The following is a 16,844-nucleotide window of genomic DNA, read 5'->3' as shown; positions in this document are numbered from 1 at the left end:
GGGATTATTTTCCTGTATGACTTTATCGTAACATGCGCACACACTTTTTAGCCACCTAGCGTTCAACGAGACATGTCACCCCTACCATTTCTTTGAAGTGTGGTGATTGAAGAGAGACGGGAGAAAGCAAAACATGACAATTTTTTTTAACAACGGGGCAAGGGGAAAGTTTACATTTAAACCATAAAATAACGATAAATTTAGTTAATTCTTTTTTGGCGGAAGGGCTCCAGGATTAAATTTTTTTATGAGACCATTCTGTACTTTCACCTAACAATTTCATAAACAAAATTAACGCAAAAATAGGACAAATTAAATTGAAGAGGGGGGATTACATTAGAAACATAAAAAAATAAAATAATTTCTTTCTTTTTTTTTTGGAGGAAGGGTGTGTGTAAATGTGGCCTCGTAGACCAACAACCTTTCTTTAAAAAAATGTTTACATGAGAAGGTGGGGGTGTCTATTCCGAAAGCTGTTCATAACATTAAGAGGTTGGGGAGTAGCAGCAACAACAACAGTACTATAACTTTTGCAAGGGGGGCACGCTTTCACCAGGTGACGCCGGTTAGCAGATACTGCTAGTATATATATATATATATATATATATATATATATAAGGATTTTGCAACATATTAATGCTTATATAAAACGAATAAAAAGTATAGTCCACTCAATCTAATGTAACAAATTAAACACTTAGAAAATTGCTATTTTTATGAACCAAATATTATTTCTTGAGTTTATATAAAAATATATACTTTTGTAGTATATATTCCTTATAATATAGTCCAAATTGTTACAAATAATAAACTCAATGAAAATATATTTCCAGTAACCAAAATAAACTATCAGCAATCATGAGTTTTGTTTAGTTTTAATTATTTTACTTCAAGACCTATTTTTTTTTATGTGCCATTGTGATGCTGGAAAATAGTGCCATCATACAACAAACACATATAATAAAAACAGATATAAAAATTGTTACAAATAGACAAAATAAAAAAAGGATACTTAAAGTTAAGAGGATGGAAATTCAAAAACATAAACTTTTACTAAAAGGTGACTTTCATTAGAATGACCCTCCCAAAAACGACATCCAATATAGGAAAGGTCTTGAGTATATTTGAGCAAAGACTTACAATTTCAAATTTTAGAATCTGAGAAAAGTCACCAGATTTAGAAGAGCTTATTTATAAACTAAGAAATGTCTTTTAGTTAAAAAAATGTCTTTGATGAATTGTATGATTTTCTTTCACCACAATGAAACATGTGCAAGACCTTTATGGAAAAACTTACTTTAAGTAAAATAATTAAAACAAAAATTGTGACTGTGATCTGATACTGTTTTTTCTTTTGGAGTGATATCAATATATACCTTCCCAGATTCTGTGTGTGTATATATATATAATAATAATAATTTTCGATACTTTTTTGTGACCAAGAGCGGAGGTCCGCTTGAAATATAAAAAATAACAAAAATATTAAATATAAAAAGTAACATCGTTTTTCATGCTTCAAAAAACCCTCATAACCTTTATATATATATATACGTTTTATTTTTTATTACTGTTTTATCTGTTCAGTTACATATGTTTCGGTTGCCAGACCATATTTACCATAAATATGGTCCAGCAACCGAAACATATGTAACTGAACAGATAAAACGGTAATAAAAAATAAAATGCATATTTGCTCTGCAATAGTATTGAGCACTCTATTCAGGTTTTACTAATTACCATTTTTGCCAAATATATATATATATATATATATATATATATTATTTTCAGTAAGTTCCTATTTATTTCTTTTCTTTTCTTAATTCATCAAGACTTAAATTAGGAATAAATTAACAAAATGGTGATAAAATATGGATTTTAAGATGAATTGTTTTTAATAAATCGATTTACAATTTTTTTCTAGAGATTTGGAAAGTTGCTTGGAATGTACAAAGATCCAATCACAAATAGCATTTGGTCATATACATCGCAACACATTTTTAATTACAAAGTGAACCAAGAATCAAGGTTTGTAATCTATTTTCAACTTGTTACTCTTAATTTCTTCTAATTCATTTATATTTGTTGACTGTCATCATGGATCAAAGTTTAAAACAGTTTTATTTCTCACATGAGAAATCACTTTTTCTGTTTGTAATCATAGATTTTTATATTAAACTTTTTGCAATGATTGAAACATATGATTCTAGTGGGTCAGTAATGCTTCTACTTTTTGCATGTTTTTATATGAATTTCTTTATATTGATCTTCAAACCATTTTAATTTTATTTTTATTAAATATAGAGATGTCTGGCGAATTTATCTGGATCAAGGAAAATTTGATTTGGCAAAGGAATACTGTAAGGTGGGTCAAGTATTTATTCTGTCACTATCTTTTGTTTTTGTTTGAATATTTGTTGCTTATTCAAGGTTATATAGGATTATTAAATTTAAAAAGTTGGTGTTTAAAAATAGAATTTAAAAATGGAGAAAACAGTGAAAATATTTCTTGAAAAGAAAATTGGTAGATTTTGCATTTGCAAAGTATGAAAAAATAAAATCTCAGCAAAAAAAACAAGACTCAGATTCAAAAAAGAAAAAAATTATTTTCATTTCTTTTTGCATGTTTTAAAATGTGATTATTTACAATTACTGTGGTGTTGCCGTAAAATTGTGTTCTAATTCAAATCTTTTAATATTGTAAATATTGAATTTTAAATATAGATTTTCTAGAAATAATTTATGTATCAAAAATATTCTTGAATCAGAAAATAGTTTTGGATGATTCAATAATCAATTTTAATGAATAAATTTGTAACAAAAATGACTGGGTTTAGAACATCTTTTTGTAATTATATTCCATTTTGTCTTGTGGGTTATGTTTTGGCACAAATCCTATCATGGTGGTCAGCAACTTTTAAGGAGAGAACCAAACGGCAATACAGTGCATACGCATGTTATTAAATATAATAATCAATAAATTTTCTTCAGGTTCATCACTTTTTACCAGAATGCTGCGATTTAAAAAACAAAATAGAAAATTGCTCTTGGATTAAAATAAGAAAATTTCTACTAAATCTTTTTTGCTGCTTAAATAGCAATAAAAAATAAGGTTGTCACAATTTGATAAACATTTTCTTATTTAAAATTTTTTATTTCTTTCTTCCTCTCACTCTCTCTCTCTCTCTCTCTCTCTCTCTTCCTTTTTTTTCCTCCTCTTACCAAACTGAAAATATTAATTTTGCCATGAAATTTTCCTGTCTCTTTTGCCTCCACATATGCAGTATGCACTGGTGTTTTTCTTTTAATTTTGACTTTCTTAGTTGAAACTGATTGGATTTTGTTTTTTCAGCAAAAACCGTCCTCTCATGACGAGATCGGTTCTACGCATGTGTCAGACGACATCATAACCTGATTTAGTTTAAATATTTGAAGAACTGACACAATTTCATGTACGTTGTGTTAGCTCAGTTGGTTAGAGCGTTGGGTCTAAACGTTTTGAGTTCGAATCATGGTGTGAGATGTCTTTTTTTTTTTTTTTTCGATATTTTAAATTTTAATATTGAAGCAGGATTATTTAAGCCATTTTTCACGTAACGTTCGTTTTTCTGTTTTTTTTTTTTTTTACTTTGCTTATTCTTAGGTTTTCATTAACACCCCCCACCGGCCACACACACCCAAAAACACCTGGCCAATGCCGGGTACCCACCAATTTTTAAAAATTTTTTATTGAAGCAGGCTTATTTAAGCCATTTTTCACATTTTTTTTTTTGTTTTTTTTTTTTTTCAGATTTTTAAAAAAGTTTTAACGTTCGTTTTTCTGTTTTCTTTTTTGTTTTTCCGATTTTTACATTTAACATCGTTCGTTTTCCTTATGTTAGTTTTTTTTTGTGTTTTTTCTTTTTCGATTTTTTAAAGTTTTAACTTTTAAAAATATTTACTTCGCTTATTCTTATGTTTTGATTACCCCCCCCCACCAACTGCGACTGTCGAATTTATTACTTCTTACAGAATATAGCATGTGTCCGATTCTTTTCATGATAATCCCCTCCTCCCAAAAATTTTTTCCACTCCTGTAATTCAGGAAGAATATTCTGTCACCAGGTTTGTAAAACCTTGTTGGAAAATTTTCTTTTGTTGTTGTTACTCTGGTTGCACTTGGTAAAATTCTGTCAAATACAGATCTGATTTTCCGTGCAAACATCAGTTCGGCTGGTGACGAACTGGTATCAGTGTTTGGGTTCGGAGTTATCCTGTACACCGATAAAAATTGTTTGAGACTCTTCTCGTCAGTGTCCATGCCTTGGTTTTTCTTCAAGGCTCTTTTGAATGTATCGACGAACCTCTCTGCTAGGCCATTTGACCTTGGGTGGTAGATTGCCATTGTTAAATGTTCAATGGCTAGAGCCTTGCAGAATTCTTCAAATTCTTTGCTGGTAAATTGGGTGCCGTTGTCGCTGACAATAGTTTTAGGCACTCCAAAACGACTGAAGAGAACTCTTAGTGCATCTATTGTACTCATCGAAGTAGGATGTTTGTATTTAAACACTTCTGGCCATTTTGTGAAACTGTCGACGACCACTAAGAAATAATGTCCATTTAAAGGACCTGCATAATCGATATGTAACCGAGTCCACGGTGTATCAGTCTTTGGCCACGGTTGTATCTGCACAGGTGGTGCCTTTGCTGCTAGCTGACACCCTTGACACTCTCTTACGAGTTTTTCAATGTCCTGGTCCATCCTAGGCCAATACGTATATCCACTTTCATTCTCGACATGCCTGGATGACCACTATGAAATTCTTTTAAAATTCTTCTCTGAAGCGTAGTCGGTATGACGACTTTGTCTGTGTACATCAAGGTTTGAGCACAAATGGAAAATGGTAAAATTTTAGGGTCTTTCTTTGATTTTCCATTTAGTTGCACCAACTTTTTCATTTTCACAATATAATCATCCTTTTCTGCTGCCTTATTTATTTCATCTAGAGTCACTGGTAACTCTCTGATTGTGTTGCACAGTAATCCGGAGAGTTCTTTTTCCTCTGTGAATGCAGTTATTACTGTATCTTCCAAAGGTTCAGCACACTTTTGGATGAGCCTGGACAGTCCATCTGCATGTCCGATATTTTTGGATGAAATGTACTCCATTTTAAAGTTATAATTTAGTAGAATTATGCTCCATCATTGGAGTCTGTTTGCAGTGTGCGTATGTATGCCTTTTTTAGAGCCAAAAATAGTCAATAAAGGTTTGTGGTCGGTTTGCAAAGTAAACATCCTTCCATGAATAAATCTATGGAATTTTTTAATGGCATAAATAATCGCCAAGCTTTCTTTTTCAATTTGAGAATAGTTTCTTTCAGCCGGCAAAAGTGATCTGGATGCATGGGCTATTGGCTTTGTTGATCCATCTTCAAGTTTATGGAGAAGAACTGCTCCTACTCCGTAGTCACTTGCATCTGATGCAACAATCAATTCTTTCTGTGGATCAAAATGTGCTAGAGCTAAATCTGATAGCAGGCATTTCTTAATATCTTCAAACGCATTTTGGCATTCTTTTGACCAAATCCACTTTTGTCCTTTTTTTAACAAATCATTCAATGGTGCTCTCAACTTATGCATGTTTGGAATATAAATAGCATAATATTCAGCCAAACCCCAAAAAGATTGTAACTGGGCAACATTATTGGGTGCTGGCATCCTCTCGATTGCTTCTGTTCTCTGAGGATCCGGTCTTCTGCCTTGGCTGTCGATAATTTGACCAAGATATTTTATCTGTTTTAAAAAGAATTCACATTTTTCGGCACTTAACTTGAAACCAAATTCCTCAATTCTTTGGAAAACTGCTCTGATGTGTTCCTTATGTTCCTGTACATTTTTACTTTTGACAAGGATGTCATCCAAATATGCGATTGCAACATCTAAATCAGCAAGCATCGTATCCATTATTTGCTGAAATAGTGCTGGGGCCACTTTTAATCCAAAAGGAAGTCTTTTTAGTCGGAAAAGTCCTAGATGTGTATTGATACACAAATACTTAGAACATTCTTCACTGAATTTTACCTGAAGGTAAGCTTCCGATAAGTCGATTTTGGAGAAAATTCTACCTCCATTCAGCTTTGTAAAAATGTCTTCAGGAGATGGAAGTGGATAACTATGATCCATCAGACAGTCATTAAGGCCTGTAGAAAAATCGGCACATACCCGAATCTTCTTATTTTTCTTTTTAACATACACAGTGGGGCTCGCCCACTCAGAATAGTCAACTTTTTCGACTACACCATTCTTCTGTAGTCTTTTTAGTTCAATTTCAATATCTTTTGAAGAAAAAGGCACATTTCTTTTTGGTCTAAAAACAGGTTTCACATTCTGTTTTAATTCAAAATTTACTTCAGTTTTGGTGCACACTCCTAATCCCTCTGAAAAACTTTGAGGAATTCACTTTTTAACACTGCCAGAAAATGGTCATTTTGTTTGGAATTTTTCTTTTCCAACGCTTTTACATTATTGCAAAATGAATTTATGGGTAGCTCCCATAAATCAAACAAAACAATCCAATCAATTCCAAAAAGGCAAGAATTTATTCCTGGAACAACTGAAAGGTTTGAGGAAAAAGTTTTCGATCCAAGAGAAACACTGCAATTAAATTCTCCCATGAATTTTAATCGCTCTCCGGAAACACCTTTTGCAATTTTTTGTGTTTTTCTCAGTTTTGGACCACCAATTCTCTTCCAGGTCACTTCGTCGATAATTGATATGTCGCTATCTGTGTCTAAAAGTAGCTTCACTGAGTGACCATTTATTTGTGTGTGAACGAATTTCCGTTTCCCTCCTTGTTTTATTTCTTCTTTGGACAAGACCACATTTACTTTTGGCTTCCATTTCCGTCTTTTGTCTTGCTTAGTTCGGCAGTGGGATGCCTGGTGTCCCACTAGGCCACATTTGGTACAACGTTGGTCTTTATAAGGGCAGTTTTTTCTTAAGTGCGGACCCACACAACTCCAACATTCAAAACTTTTCCCTTTGTCTTTTGGAAATGTCTTCTGTTTTACTACCTGGACTTGGGATGTGACTTTTCCCTCTATCCTCGTAGTGTCCCTTTTTACATTTATCCATTTTTGACATTCTTCTATCACTTTTTGCAAGTTCATTTCCGGGTCTTGCTCCATGATTGATAATATCCTTGACCTTAAATCCTTGTCCTTCGGTGCTGTCAGTCCCTGGACAAATATGTAGCACTTAAACATGTCCACTGATAAATCCTTTAATTTAAACAGTTCACACTGGGCGTTGACTTTGCCCGCATATGTGACAATGCCATCAGTTTTGTCTTTTGACATATTTAAACACCTATACCGTGTATGAAAAAGACTATCTCTTTCACCGAATATAACACATAAAATTTTAACTGTTTCAGAAAAAGAGATCTCTTTCGGTTTTTTAGGCAATATCAAATTCGTGAATTTAGTATTTTCTTTTGTGCCCATTTTTTTTTGGAGTAATAGTGTTATTTTTTCCTCATCCGACCACTTCTCGCATCGTTTTGTAAATATCGTTTCAAACCTACGATAATAAGCTGGAAAAGTGTCACCTTTTTCTGGGTCATATTTAAACTCTGAAAGTGAGTTCGCTATACCCTCAGCCAAAAAAATCTGGATGCACCCTCCTTAGATTTTTCTGACAAAATCGTTTCACAAAATAAGCGATTATCCGTCGTTTGTTGTATTACAAGAGTTTCGAAACGTTCTTGTTGAATTAGCATTTGTTTTTGAAAATCCATTTGGGCTTTTTGTTGAGCGATTAAACTCTCAGTTAACGTTTTCGTCAACGTCGCTATTTGTTCCGATGTCATTTTCTTAAATGTATCAATAGCAAGTTAACGTATACCACAGAAGAAAAAAAAAATATTGTTCAAAAACAAGATGCTTATTTTCACAGAAAATTGTCAACACATAGGAAAGTTAAAAAAAAACAAAAAAAATCACCGTTAAAATAACACTTGACAAAATTTTAAGAGACTCTTTTATCGTCTACTTCAGCAGACACACGTAAACTTCTTTTAAAAATTTTCTTTATTAAATAAACACAGATTCCTTAGTATTGTTCATTTGTTGGTTTTTTATCCAAATACAAAAAACACGTAAAAATATCTCTCATGAAGAAAGTCACAATTTACACACACACACACACGTTATATAACGTCAACTCTTTGGGAGTTTAAAAAGAGAAAAACGGAGTTTAACTCGTCAATAATATAAAAATTATAATAATGCGTAAATTTGTGGCAGACACCAGTCTTTCACTTTCTCAGAAGCTTTTTCTTCAATTAAAAGTGAACTTTGTGAACAACAATTTTCAGAATGTTCTCGGTTACCACGTGTTTTTTTTTTGTGTTTTTTCTTTTTCGATTTTTTAAAGTTTTAACTTTTAAAAATATTTACTTCGCTTATTCTTATGTTTTGATTACCCCCCCCCCACCAACTGCGACTGTCGAATTTATTACTTCTTACAGAATATAGCATGTGTCCGATTCTTTTCATGATAATCCCCTCCTCCCAAAAATTTTTTCCACTTCTGTAATTCAGGAAGAATATTCTGTCACCAGGTTTGTAAAACCTTGTTGGAAAATTTTCTTTTGTTGTTGTTACTCTGGTTGCACTTGGTAAAATTCTGTCAAATACAGATCTGATTTTCCGTGCAAACATCAGTTCGGCTGGTGACGAACTGGTATCAGTGTTTGGGTTCGGAGTTATCCTGTACACCGATAAAAATTGTTTGAGACTCTTCTCGTCAGTGTCCATGCCTTGGTTTTTCTTCAAGGCTCTTTTGAATGTATCGACGAACCTCTCTGCTAGGCCATTTGACCTTGGGTGGTAGATTGCCATTGTTAAATGTTCAATGGCTAGAGCCTTGCAGAATTCTTCAAATTCTTTGCTGGTAAATTGGGTGCCGTTGTCGCTGACAATAGTTTTAGGCACTCCAAAACGACTGAAGAGAACTCTTAGTGCATCTATTGTACTCATCGAAGTAGGATGTTTGTATTTAAACACTTCTGGCCATTTTGTGAAACTGTCGACGACCACTAAGAAATAATGTCCATTTAAAGGACCTGCATAATCGATATGTAACCGAGTCCACGGTGTATCAGTCTTTGGCCACGGTTGTATCTGCACAGGTGGTGCCTTTGCTGCTAGCTGACACCCTTGACACTCTCTTACGAGTTTTTCAATGTCCTGGTCCATCCTAGGCCAATACGTATATCCACTTTCATTCTCGACATGCCTGGATGACCACTATGAAATTCTTTTAAAATTCTTCTCTGAAGCGTAGTCGGTATGACGACTTTGTCTGTGTACATCAAGGTTTGAGCACAAATGGAAAATGGTAAAATTTTAGGGTCTTTCTTTGATTTTCCATTTAGTTGCACCAACTTTTTCATTTTCACAATATAATCATCCTTTTCTGCTGCCTTATTTATTTCATCTAGAGTTACTGGTAACTCTCTGATTGTGTTGCACAGTAATCCGGAGAGTTCTTTTTCCTCTGTGAATGCAGTTATTACTGTATCTTCCAAAGGTTCAGCACACTTTTGGATGAGCCTGGACAGTCCATCTGCATGTCCGATATTTTTGGATGAAATGTACTCCATTTTAAAGTTATAATTTAGTAGAATTATGCTCCATCATTGGAGTCTGTTTGCAGTGTGCGTATGTATGCCTTTTTTAGAGCCAAAAATAGTCAATAAAGGTTTGTGGTCGGTTTGCAAAGTAAACATCCTTCCATGAATAAATCTATGGAATTTTTTAATGGCATAAATAATCGCCAAGCTTTCTTTTTCAATTTGAGAATAGTTTCTTTCAGCCGGCAAAAGTGATCTGGATGCATGGGCTATTGGCTTTGTTGATCCATCTTCAAGTTTATGGAGAAGAACTGCTCCTACTCCGTAGTCACTTGCATCTGATGCAACAATCAATTCTTTCTGTGGATCAAAATGTGCTAGAGCTAAATCTGATAGCAGGCATTTCTTAATATCTTCAAACGCATTTTGGCATTCTTTTGACCAAATCCACTTTTGTCCTTTTTTTAACAAATCATTCAATGGTGCTCTCAACTTATGCATGTTTGGAATATAAATAGCATAATATTCAGCCAAACCCCAAAAAGATTGTAACTGGGCAACATTATTGGGTGCTGGCATCCTCTCGATTGCTTCTGTTCTCTGAGGATCCGGTCTTCTGCCTTGGCTGTCGATAATTTGACCAAGATATTTTATCTGTTTTAAAAAGAATTCACATTTTTCGGCACTTAACTTGAAACCAAATTCCTCAATTCTTTGGAAAACTGCTCTGATGTGTTCCTTATGTTCCTGTACATTTTTACTTTTGACAAGGATGTCATCCAAATATGCGATTGCAACATCTAAATCAGCAAGCATCGTATCCATTATTTGCTGAAATAGTGCTGGGGCCACTTTTAATCCAAAAGGAAGTCTTTTTAGTCGGAAAAGTCCTAGATGTGTATTGATACACAAATACTTAGAACATTCTTCACTGAATTTTACCTGAAGGTAAGCTTCCGATAAGTCGATTTTGGAGAAAATTCTACCTCCATTCAGCTTTGTAAAAATGTCTTCAGGAGATGGAAGTGGATAACTATGATCCATCAGACAGTCATTAAGGCCTGTAGAAAAATCGGCACATACCCGAATCTTCTTATTTTTCTTTTTAACATACACAGTGGGGCTCGCCCACTCAGAATAGTCAACTTTTTCGACTACACCATTCTTCTGTAGTCTTTTTAGTTCAATTTCAATATCTTTTGAAGAAAAAGGCACATTTCTTTTTGGTCTAAAAACAGGTTTCACATTCTGTTTTAATTCAAAATTTACTTCAGTTTTGGTGCACACTCCTAATCCCTCTGAAAAACTTTGAGGAATTCACTTTTTAACACTGCCAGAAAATGGTCATTTTGTTTGGAATTTTTCTTTTCCAACGCTTTTACATTATTGCAAAATGAATTTATGGGTAGCTCCCATAAATCAAACAAAACAATCCAATCAATTCCAAAAAGGCAAGAATTTATTCCTGGAACAACTGAAAGGTTTGAGGAAAAAGTTTTCGATCCAAGAGAAACACTGCAATTAAATTCTCCCATGAATTTTAATCGCTCTCCGGAAACACCTTTTGCAATTTTTTGTGTTTTTCTCAGTTTTGGACCACCAATTCTCTTCCAGGTCACTTCGTCGATAATTGATATGTCGCTACCTGTGTCTAAAAGTAGCTTCACTGAGTGACCATTTATTTGTGTGTGAACGAATTTCCGTTTCCCTCCTTGTTTTATTTCTTCTTTGGACAAGACCACATTTACTTTTGGCTTCCATTTCCGTCTTTTGTCTTGCTTAGTTCGGCAGTGGGATGCCTGGTGTCCCACTAGGCCACATTTGGTACAACGTTGGTCTTTATAAGGGCAGTTTTTTCTTAAGTGCGGACCCACACAACTCCAACATTCAAAACTTTTCCCTTTGTCTTTTGGAAATGTCTTCTGTTTTACTACCTGGACTTGGGATGTGACTTTTCCCTCTATCCTCGTAGTGTCCCTTTTTACATTTATCCATTTTTGACATTCTTCTATCACTTTTTGCAAGTTCATTTCCGGGTCTTGCTCCATGATTGATAATATCCTTGACCTTAAATCCTTGTCCTTCGGTGCTGTCAGTCCCTGGACAAATATGTAGCACTTAAACATGTCCACTGATAAATCCTTTAATTTAAACAGTTCACACTGGGCGTTGACTTTGCCCGCATATGTGACAATGCCATCAGTTTTGTCTTTTGACATATTTAAACACCTATACCGTGTATGAAAAAGACTATCTCTTTCACCGAATATAACACATAAAATTTTAACTGTTTCAGAAAAAGAGATCTCTTTCGGTTTTTTAGGCAATATCAAATTCGTGAATTTAGTATTTTCTTTTGTGCCCATTTTTTTTTGGAGTAATAGTGTTATTTTTTCCTCATCCGACCACTTCTCGCATCGTTTTGTAAATATCGTTTCAAACCTACGATAATAAGCTGGAAAAGTGTCACCTTTTTCTGGGTCATATTTAAACTCTGAAAGTGAGTTTGCTATACCCTCAGCCAAAAAAATCTGGATGCACCCTCCTTAGATTTTTCTGACAAAATCGTTTCACAAAATAAGCGATTATCCGTCGTTTGTTGTATTACAAGAGTTTCGAAACGTTCTTGTTGAATTAGCATTTGTTTTTGAAAATCCATTTGGGCTTTTTGTTGAGCGATTAAACTCTCAGTTAACGTTTTCGTCAACGTCGCTATTTGTTCCGATGTCATTTTCTTAAATGTATCAATAGCAAGTTAACGTATACCACAGAAGAAAAAAAAAATATTGTTCAAAAACAAGATGCTTATTTTCACAGAAAATTGTCAACACATAGGAAAGTTAAAAAAAAACAAAAAAAATCACCGTTAAAATAACACTTGACAAAATTTTAAGAGACTCTTTTATCGTCTACTTCAGCAGACACACGTAAACTTCTTTTAAAAATTTTCTTTATTAAATAAACACAGATTCCTTAGTATTGTTCATTTGTTGGTTTTTTATCCAAATACAAAAAACACGTAAAAATATCTCTCATGAAGAAAGTCACAATTTACACACACACACACACACGTTATATAACGTCAACTCTTTGGGAGTTTAAAAAGAGAAAAACGGAGTTTAACTCGTCAATAATATAAAAATTATAATAATGCGTAAATTTGTGGCAGACACCAGTCTTTCACTTTCTCAGAAGCTTTTTCTTCAATTAAAAGTGAACTTTGTGAACAACAATTTTCAGAATGTTCTCGGTTACCACGTGTTTTTTTTTTTTGTTTTTTTGTTGTTGTTTTTTTTTTTAGATGAATTTACAGTTCGTATCTCATCTTCATCGCCAGTTGATATATCCTGCGGTGGGTGGCCGTAATAAAAGGATATTCAAGAAAGGTATTCCACCTGGGAAATAAATGGATAAAGAGGTTCTGAAGTAATAAAGAGATAGAGAAGTTTATTGAGAATATTTACAGAGACAGCATGTTACGTTTTTAAGTGTTCCCACCCAGGGAAGGCTCTCACAACCAGTGACCGGTGATAACGTTCTTTCGATAAAAAGTTCCGGTGGTGAATTGCTCATCTCGCCATAACACCAATCAATACGAAATTTTCAGCGATTATTAAAAGAAGAATGAACTTTATAACTGTACTTATTTTTCATAAACGATATTTATATATATATATTTTTTTTTGCTTACAACCCCCCCCCCTTGTTTTGAGGGGGTACAAATATGCTTAAAATAATCATCTGAAACTGAACACAACATAGTGTTGTTGTAAGGGACAGAATTATAGATTAAAAAAAAAACAAAAAAAAAACATTGTTTGCATACCTTATTTTGACGTCTGAATATCAGAACTTCGATTGTGTTTAATTATCCCGCTTTTGAGTTTTGAAGTGTAAAGTTCGGTGAATATGTTAAGTAAAATAATTAATTTAAGTTAAGCAAAACAAAAAAAAAACATTTTTTAATATTTATACGAAAAAAAGCCATTTTAAAATCTTTGATAAATAAATTAACAATTTTTTTTAGCAAGCCGAATAATGCATGACCATTATTAAACAGGTATGCTTTGAAGAATCGATACAAAAAAAAAATTCGATAAATATTGTGCCCTTTGTGTTAAAAATAGCATCATTTTTTCGATCCCGTTTGAAAACGTTTGCCGCCTTTCAACTACGGTGGACCAAATGCGCTGAAATAATTTTTTTTTATTCTGCTTTAAATTGCCCCGTGCCCCCCCCCCCCCATTTTGGGGAGCCTGGTCCCCACACACATACACATTAAAAACCAAACTCATACAAATGGTCACCCATCTGGTACTGGCCAGCCTCAGCGTTAATAATACATTGAAATTTTCGTCACTGAAAAATGAGTTTTTTTTTTTTGGCCTGTTTGGTCTTCCATAGTTTGCTTTTTATCAAATGCAAACGTAAACATTGTCGATCTAGACTCTAGATTGACGTGAAGTAACTGGTTGCCTATATGAATAAGTGGAATTATTTGAAATCCAGGTACTTATAATATTTTTGCATATTCTCTTAGAAAATCATCCTAAATCTTAGTTAGACAACAAATAAATTAATTATTTCAAAAACCTTTTTTTTTTTTAAATATTTATGTACGTTTTTTGTGCAAGACAAAAAATGTCAATTGTTAACTTTTTGGGAAAATTTAACATTTAAAATTTAATTAAAAATAGTAGAAAAAGTTTTACATTATTCTGTTTTCTATATGATAAAATTCAGGGTTTTATCTTTCTGGAAAAAAAAAGTTACTCAGAAATAATGGATTTTAATAAATGTAATTTCATTTTAAAAAACAACAACTTGATTTTTCGGCCATTTTTGGCGGTGCCTAGTTTTGCTGCTTTGGTTGTCTCCCCTACGGCCATGCCCTCACGACTAATACATACACATATCTTTTAAGGAGTACAGAATTTCATATACACTGATCAAATTTATTCGACATAATAAAAAAGTAAATTACCATTTAAAAAGAAAAAAATGAATAAATAAATCATGCAAAATGGAAACATGGCAGAGGACTTTTAGAAAATTTATTCACCCTAATGAATAAAAAAGTAAAAGATGTAAATGTGGGTTTACGAGATATGAAAGTGAAAAATCCTGAAACTAGAACATCCAAAAATGGATACTAGAATTAACTTCTGTGTCTACCATGAACTTGGGGCTGGAGTCATATCATTAAGGGCTGTCTATCATAAACCCACGTTTACTCGTCTTTACATAACTTTAATAGAACGATGTTCTATTTACCTTTGCCTACCTTGGCTAGGTAATATAAGTGACAGATTTGCCAAACAAATATCAGCAGTATTATTTTGTTATCCTTGTGTTGTTTTTTTTTTCCATCAGACTCTCGTTGTCCTCAATCCAAAAAGATGTCCTTCTCCTGCACCTTAATAACTATTGTTTGTTTAGTTGCGGTTCACATTGTTGGGTGGACATCACAAAGATTGGACACCTACGTCAAACAACACATTCTAACTAAGATTTAACATGCAGATTATTCACCATCAAATTTTTTTAATAATACCTATGGTTCAGCAATCTGTGAGCACCTCATATATAACCTTGATTGTGCCTCCAAGTTTAGTGTTGACTTGTTCTCCATTCTGAGCGGGTCACACTTGCCTTTTATTTTATTTTATTCATTTAAAAATTTTAGAAACTACATTAAGTCTTTGAGCAACAAGAAACTCTTTTCGGATTTAATGTGGTTTCTATTTGATTCTTTACCTGCTTTTCTTTCTTTTTTTTTTTTTTTTTGTCCCTTGCCATATTTCCATTTCATATAATTTTTTTTATTTAATTGTTGAGTGAAGTTGAAACCGGTCAATTAGCTTTTTCATCTTTTACTTTTTAATACATCATGCTCAATAAATTTGGTCTGTATGTATGTGTATGTGTTATGGAGAGGCAAAGTGCGAATGAACTCCAAATCCGGCCCAACAAAAACATAACCCAGGAATTGTGATGACCTGGTCCTATGACGCAAATCGTTTTATGGGTCAGGCCGTTTTATGGAGCAAGGTGCGAATGAACTCATGTCCAGGCTGACAAAAATGTAACTCGAGAATTGTGATTACCTGGAGATGACGTAATTTGGTCGAGGGTAAGACCAAAAGACCAAAAGCAAACGCCGGGCTGGTTAAAATATGGGTCAATGACATCAATTGGTTTATGGGTTACCAGGTTGAAAGTCCATAAAAGTGAGATGGTAAACAAAAACAAAGGGGAGACAGGGAACGAGGGTCAGACGACGAGGAACTGCCTGTCACGTTTGCAACCTACACCTCTCTCCACCACCTCCATCGCCATATTGTGTATATATGAATGTTTGTTAAATAAACCAAGTTTGTTTATAACAAGGTGTCTCGTTATTCATTGGTAAATGAACAGCGGTCATTCCAATCACTAGACGATTTACAACAAACATATGTATAAATGTCAAACACACTATCTCTCAGTCTATCTATCGATATATTCAAAAATCTCTTATAGTTGAATTACAGGTGGTGCTCATGTAGTAGAATGTACCCTGTCTCTAGATGAAACACTAAGACTCTTCCAACAACAATAATACAGAATATACGTCATCTTCATACCACCCAATATATAACATATATATATATATATATATAGCTACACGATAATCCAGCCCTACTGGGAACGGAAGAGATGAGTGACATAACGAGATATATAAAAAAAAAAAAGAAAGAAATTTCCCAGATTCCTTGGTAATGCGTTGATATCAGAAGGGAAATCTGTTTCGAAGACAACAATAAAATAAAATGTACTGGACAACAAAATCACCTAAGAATAACGAGAACAAATACAGATGAAAAATTAACAAACTTTATTTATATAAAAAATAAATAAAATTCAATTCAAGAAAAGAAAAAAAAATATAACTAAGTGAAATAGTCTCATGTCATTCAAATTTTACCAAGATGTAACAGTTTCTATTCATATCAAAAAAAAAGTTTGCTCTGTTTGAGAATGATTATCTATAATAGAAATCTCATCTGTCTGTTTAAATATATGTATGTTTGTATGTCTGCCTAAAATTTTCAACAGATGCAACGGATTTTCATGAGATCAGTATCATTTTGAAGCTCAACCCTTTGGCCGACAAATATCGAAAAATTGGCTAAAAACATTAATTCCTTCATCCTCAAGTGAGCACTTTTCTACAGGGAGGGGTCGCTTT

The 16,844-nt window shown here is 33.5% G+C and overlaps 1 protein-coding gene across 5 annotated transcripts in view; it reads left to right on the top strand.

Annotated features, from left to right (window-relative positions):
• Window positions 1-16,844, top strand: part of LOC145293143 (vacuolar protein sorting-associated protein 18 homolog) — a 326,884-nt gene that overhangs the window by 223,497 nt on the left and 86,543 nt on the right. For all 5 annotated transcript variants that reach the window (XM_080139563.1, XM_080139561.1, XM_080139559.1 and 2 more), the window contains 2 exons: window positions 1,922-2,025; window positions 2,302-2,362. In XM_080139563.1, coding sequence (XP_079995689.1) covers window positions 1,922-2,025; window positions 2,302-2,362 — 165 coding nt within the window. The remainder of the gene's footprint in view (window positions 1-1,921; window positions 2,026-2,301; window positions 2,363-16,844) is intronic.

This window comes from Euprymna scolopes, chromosome 14, assembly GCF_053919585.1.
Source record: "Euprymna scolopes isolate OS-2025 chromosome 14, ASM5391958v1, whole genome shotgun sequence".
NCBI lineage: Eukaryota > Metazoa > Mollusca > Cephalopoda > Sepiida > Sepiolidae > Euprymna > Euprymna scolopes.
Note: the sequence above shows the minus strand (reverse complement) of the source record. Positions and strands in the feature narration are given on the sequence as shown.